The sequence below is a fragment of the Oryctolagus cuniculus genome, chromosome 15, assembly GCF_964237555.1.
Source record: "Oryctolagus cuniculus chromosome 15, mOryCun1.1, whole genome shotgun sequence".
NCBI lineage: Eukaryota > Metazoa > Chordata > Mammalia > Lagomorpha > Leporidae > Oryctolagus > Oryctolagus cuniculus.
The window spans coordinates 15,217,906-15,223,905 of record NC_091446.1 but is presented as its reverse complement, the minus strand read 5'-3'; the positions used below and the strand labels follow the sequence as shown (position 1 = coordinate 15,223,905).

Below are 6,000 nucleotides of genomic sequence, written 5' to 3'. Positions count from 1 at the left end.
TGTGTCTGAGCTATGATCTCTCTCGTTGAAGGGACTCTAGAGCACTCTGAATCACCTTCACACTCACTGCTGGTTTTCGGAGCTTGGCCGCTTTCCACATGTCTGAAAGCAACTCAGCATTAGATGTGAGAAAGATGTGCCTGGCTCTAACCTTCGGCTGGTGGAAGAAGAATGGAGAAGCAGCAGAGTTTGTTCATGGATGGCTGATATTAAAAAGAATTCTTGATTTCATAGCCAAGGGAATGAAGAGGCGTGATCCGGAATAGTATCTTCCGTTGGACTGGTTTTTGCGGACAGCTCCATCTCAAGGAGTCTCTAAGGGGCACCTGGACGTGGAAAATGTGTGAGAGGAAGAAGCAGGCAGTCCTAATGTCAGGTTTGATGATGACACTGCTGGTACTGATATCAGGTGGAAATTATGATTCGTTAAATCAGTGAGAATCACGGTTTCCCGTTTTCTTTTTGTACTTTGTGAAGGAGCCATCTTCTTTGGACCTCTCTTGCTTTCCTCTTTAAGTCACTGCTCAAGTATTTGCAAACCAAGCCAACACTTAGGTTTTACGCACTGAAGGAAAACAAAGCACCCACTAATGGATGCAGCCTGATAAACAGTGGAAAGGGCATGGGTGTCAGAGCTCTTGTGTTTAATCTCTGTTCCTCACTTACTCCTAAGCTGCCATCGACCAGTGTTTTAAATCTCTTTCCTCATCTGCGAAATGGGGTTAATGGAGGATTTCATCTGCAAAGTGGGGATAACAGAGATTAAAAGAGATGATGTGAGCACATCATACCCCCAAATAAACAGGAATTGCATTTCACAAGAATATCACGGCTGTGTGGTTACAACTAAAACTTTTCTCTTGCTGTCAGAAATGCCTTCGGTAGATTCCAAATTCTTTTCCCCACTGCCTGCTCTTCGTTGGTGGGGCTCCAGCAACGCTGCGGTATCTCGGGGATACATGGCTGCAATTTGGGTTCGGTTTCCTTTCTCAAGGGTTCACTTACGACGCCTGTTTAGAGAAGGCACAAAAGTACAAAGCAAAAATTTCAGCATATGCCATCAAATCTTGGAAAATCATCTAAAGGAAGGACTGCCGCTGAGGAAGGAAAACAGCTTTTTCTGGGCATCATTTCTGCTTTTCTGGAAAAAAAAAAAAAAGCCCGATGTTGCAATATTTTTCAAGGCAGAATATTGTCCCAGATGGAGGAGGAAACCCTGACATGCAGAAAAGGGCAGACGCGGGGTTCCGAGGCCGTGTCAGCAGCGGGCGAAGTGTGGGTCACTCAGGACCCCACAGTTCTTTGTTGGGGGCGAGGGTCCTTTTTCGGTGGACGAAATGACACCCCCTCCGAGGGGTCCCTGGTCGGAAACGGCTCCGCGCCCCTCCCTGTCCTTGCGGACCCACAGCGCGGTTGGACTGCGGTGCCTTTAAGACTTTTGCTTGCTGCACATGCTCAGCTCTTTGTGTGTAGTTGGAGTTTTTCTCTTTTAAGAAAAAAAAAAAATAGGCAGGAGGAAGGGGGTTGGGGAAGCGCTGGGCTAAAAGCGCTGCACTTTTGCAGCTGCAGACAGCGGACGGGAAGGGCTTCTTTCCGCGTCTCTACCCTGTTCGTGGGGGGCTCCCGAGGCCAGCGGAGCGAGTGGGGCGGGGCGCCCCGCGCGCCTGGGGAAGGGCACGGCGGACACGGACACGCGGGCCGCACCTGGGGGGCCAGGCTCCCCTCAGCGCGAGTGGGCGCGCGCGCGCGGTGGGGGGAGTCCCCGGTCCCTGTCAGGGGCGGGGCGAGACCACGGGGCTGAGGTGTGGGGGGGGAAGCGAGTGTTGGGGTGCCGGCCCAGCGCACCACCCGCCGCAGCTCCGGTGCAGCTGAGCGGCGCAGGAGGGAAGATGGATGTTGGGGTGCCGCTGGCCGCCTGGCACGCAGCGCGAGGCTGACCGCCGCTCCACGTCCCCCGCGGCCCGCGTTGGGCGCGCCCAGCTCGGGGGCTCCCGCACGGCGCTCGCTCGGGCCGAGGCAGTTGGCGCGGGCCGCGGGCGAGGCGGGGCCGCGCGCGGGCCTCCTCCCCCTCCCCGTCCCCCTCCCCGTCAGGTCCTCTCCCGAGCGAGCGCCGGGGCGCAGGCTGCGCCTCTCGCTCCCCGCCTCGGGCCGCCTCAGGGGCGCCTCGGCTGTGAGGTGAGCCTGCCGAGGACAAGGTCAGGAGACCGGGCGGGCGGCGATGCCTGAGTGCGACCGGGGGCAGCCGAGCGGAGGCGACGGCGCTTGGGATCTGTCCCTGCTGACCGGGGAGCGGGACTGGGGCAGGCGCCGGTGAGGAGCGGCGGCGGCGGCGGCGGCGGCGGCGAGCTCTTCTCCGGCCGGAATCCCCCCTCAGCATCCCAGGCAGCGGCGGGGGCGCTGGGGAAGATGGAGCCGGGGGTCCGGGCCCGCGCTGGCCCCTCGCAGCCGGCGGCCCCGGGGCTGTGGAGGGCTCGGCCGGCGGGCGGCGGGGGCGGCGGCGGCAGCGGCGGCGGGGGCGCCTCCTCCTGGCTGCTGGACGGGAACAGCTGGCTGCTCTGCTATGGCTTCCTCTACCTGGCGCTCTACGCGCAGGTGTCCCAGTCCAAGCCGTGCGAGAGGACCGGCTCCTGCTTCTCGGGCCGCTGTGTCAACGCCACCTGCCTCTGCGACCCAGGCTGGGTGGGGGACCAGTGCCAGCACTGCCAGGGCAGGTTCAAGTAAGTGCCTTCGCCGGACCTTGCACGGCAGCCCTGTCCCGTCTGGGTCGTGGCCTCGGGTCCCCGGGAGGGGGAGTGCACCGCGGGGTGGGGGTCCGCGCTGCGCCCCTCGGACCGCGCCGGTCCGTCGCTGAGCGACTTGGAGCGAAGCCTTTGGCTAGCGTCCTAGATGTCCGCAGCCACTTCCGATTCCCTGCTCGGCCGCAGCGTTTTCCCACTCAGTTACAGCGCCGGGCACCGTTTCGTTAGGACCTTGTATGAGAATCAGAAATCTTGCAGACAGCTCAAAAAATACATGCGCACGGGGAACAGTTCAGATGCGGAGGTGTCAAGGCTGGAAGTTGGCACCTCCCTCTTCCCCATCCTACTCCCAGAGGTGACCAGTGCTAGCTAAGAATCTGGTGCGTTTGTAAGCACAGTGATCGTAGTACGTAGCGTTTATGATCGTCTTGCTCTGTGCCAGACGCTGTTCTAAGCGCTTTACCTGGATTATCGCATTTGTTCCTCAGAACAACTCTGCCACTTACTAGAATTATCCTGTGGGATTTACAGAGGGAAATTGAGGCGAAGCATTGGAGTAACGTCCAGAGTTACCCAGTAGGGACGGCTGTGGGATTCCAGATCAGCCAGCTTTACGCCAAAGGCTGTACTTTTAGTGGCTATGTTATGTTGCACTTGCTAGGGCACTATTAAATTGGGACTGGACTGGATGACCATGGGTTAGATGAGAAGGATGAAATGCCTGGACTGTCTTATGTGGGGAAGACAATGGATGTTTCTAACAATTAGCTATTGTGTGGAAGTGTTACTTCGGTTTTTCTGATGCTGGAGGTGCTAAGGGATTTGCTGGACCAAGTGAAGATACTTTTCTCCCTGATGGTTGATGTTTGTTAGATTCCAACCTGATATAAAAAAAATGGGTGTGCATCGCGAACAGCAGATAAGATGGTTGAAGCCAGTAGGAAGTTGTTGCTTTCTGACAACTTGCAGACAAGTCCTTAAGAAAGTTAGCTTCTCAGTCCTCTAGATTCTCCATATCAAGTTTGCTGGCGGGTTTGTGGTTCAGAAGTTGCACCAGGTCATTGTCAGGATGATAGCAAAATCTAAGCGCGATGTCTCTTGGACTTTAAGGCAAGGTGAGAATATGGTTTACCTTACCAGTATATTCTAGGACAATTTTCTTGGAATTTTACACAGTATAATTCTTTTAAAACTTTTTTTTTTTGTTTTACTCCTTCTGGTTACAACAGTGCTGGTAAAACTCAATGTAAAAATATATCTGTAAAATGGAACTTTAAAATTTTAGGTAGATTGTATTGTTTGATTCATAGCAGGTTTTTGGAAGTATAATCTCTACTTTTATTGAAACTTATTTGTAGCAATAGGTTGAAATAGTTCCAGAGTTCATGCTTTAACTAGTTCTGAAGTTTAAAAAAAATTTTTTTTTAAATTTGAAGAGATGCTAATTAATGTTTAAAAAGTGTTTTAAGGCAAGAAAAGAGATCTTAATTGGATTGTGCTTGTTAGGGTCCTCCCCCCCCCTTTTTTTTTTTAACATAAATGTTTTTAAACTTTTGCTGCGAGAGTACTCTCTGGCCTCTTAACCTAGCAAGAAACTTAAAACATATGAAGTGGCAGCCATCAGTGAAAAAAGCTACATGCGTGTTTCACATCATTATATACATAAATAGGAAGATTGCATGATTCATGCAAAATTTAGGGATATTGACTTTTGTGTGGGTGGATTTGCTTCATTTGTCTAAAACAGACGAAACTGCTGCACTCCTGGGAAGCTTGTGGACCATCTACACTTTGTAGTAGTGGAGCTTCTTGATCAGCTGCATCAGCAGCCTGTGACCTCACTAGCAGATGTTGTCCCAGTTAGTAAGAAAGACCACAGATCAAGTTAAAAGTAGCTTAAATAACAATGAGCAATGGTGTTCATAAACAAAACACATTAGTGAGTTAAAGACTAGGTTTTAATGTAGACATAGTTTAATAATAAATCCTGAACTAATCATCATTGGGTATTAATTTCCTTGGGAGTTGTTATTTCCTATGATTCATTACACTCTTTTGGTAAATGCTTTTTCAATTCTCTGTGGAATACAGACTATTAATTAGAGTAAATATATACACACACACATATATATATATATCTGGTACACTATATATGTTTTGCTATATTTTTAGGGGCACCGTGGTATTTAATAATAAAAAGAATCATATTTAGAAGGAAAGAATTCTTACTGGTAAAGTGCATGCTAAGCTGTGAAAGGTTTATTTGAAGATGGTGGCTTGTTTTACTGTGAGTTAGAAGTAATAACACAGTAGGAGAGACTTTAGAAATTCTCACTTCACTAATTATCTTGAAAATCTTTTACCAAACTGCAGGATAGCAGTCTTACAAACAGACATCAAAAATGATTGATCAATCTTGGTAAGCAGGTGTCAAAATTAATTGGTTGGTTCCATGGTAACTTAGCTTTTTTCTACTATAGGGGTTCCACTAGGGAATAAAAGTATTCTTCAAATGCCTCTTTAGAATGGAAGATTGATGGTGGGGGAAGAACTGCAGAAGCAAATATGGTATCAGAAGTGTACTTCAGTTCTCTTAGCATTGATTCCAGTCTTCTGTTTCCATTTGAAAAGAATAAAACACTCAGAATTACAAGCTATTCCTCATACAGGTAAAACAAACCATACATTGATCTTCAGCTCAAGCTAGACTAAAGGACTCGGGACTGAGAATCAGAGAGGACAGTGCCAACTCCAAATATAATAATCAAGGTTATAATAGACTAATTCAAATTGTATTTATTTTGGATAGTTTAATACAGTGTTAGAATAGAGAATGTTTTGCTATAATCTATTTGAATGAATGACATTCTCTTCTGGAAGCTAGTTCTTAAGAACTACTTACATAGAGTAACTGGTTTGTGTGTATGTACTTTTTTTTTTTAATGTTCAGACTTGAATGGTTTCTTGTTACTATGACTTTGAACCTTTGACTTCTGATTTCTCTTAGGGAGACATAACCTGAATTAATGCCCTAAGGTTGTGAAATATCTTACTATATTGTGAATTATTTGTAAATGTAGATTTGTTTTTGAATCTTTTCCAAAATTCGTCAGTTGACTTATATTCAGTGTATATGGATAACCTTTTAGGTTAGTTGAATGTGGGTACTGAATTTCATGCATTTGTCATGTAAGTACTCTAGTGACAACAAAATGAAGATATAATTTCAGGAATTAGGTTGCTGTTATAAATAAAAAGTTGC

At 48.3% G+C, this 6,000-nt stretch overlaps 1 protein-coding gene across 12 annotated transcripts in view; it reads left to right on the top strand.

Moving 5' to 3' along the window:
• Positions 1 to 2,042: 2,042 nt before the first annotated feature.
• Positions 2,043 to 6,000, top strand: part of ATRNL1 (attractin like 1) — an 814,147-nt gene continuing 810,189 nt past the window's right edge. For 6 of the 12 annotated variants that reach the window (XR_011382205.1, XM_070057169.1, XM_070057170.1 and 3 more), the window contains exon 1: positions 2,045 to 2,717. Coding sequence is in view for 8 of the 12 variants with exons in the window: in XM_070057169.1 (XP_069913270.1) it covers positions 2,407 to 2,717 (311 nt within the window). In the remaining 4 variants the exon portion in view is untranslated. Of the gene's footprint in view, positions 2,718 to 6,000 lie in introns of all 12 variants that reach the window. The other 6 variants (XR_011382207.1, XR_011382208.1, XM_070057175.1 and 3 more) reach the window with 3 other exon arrangements.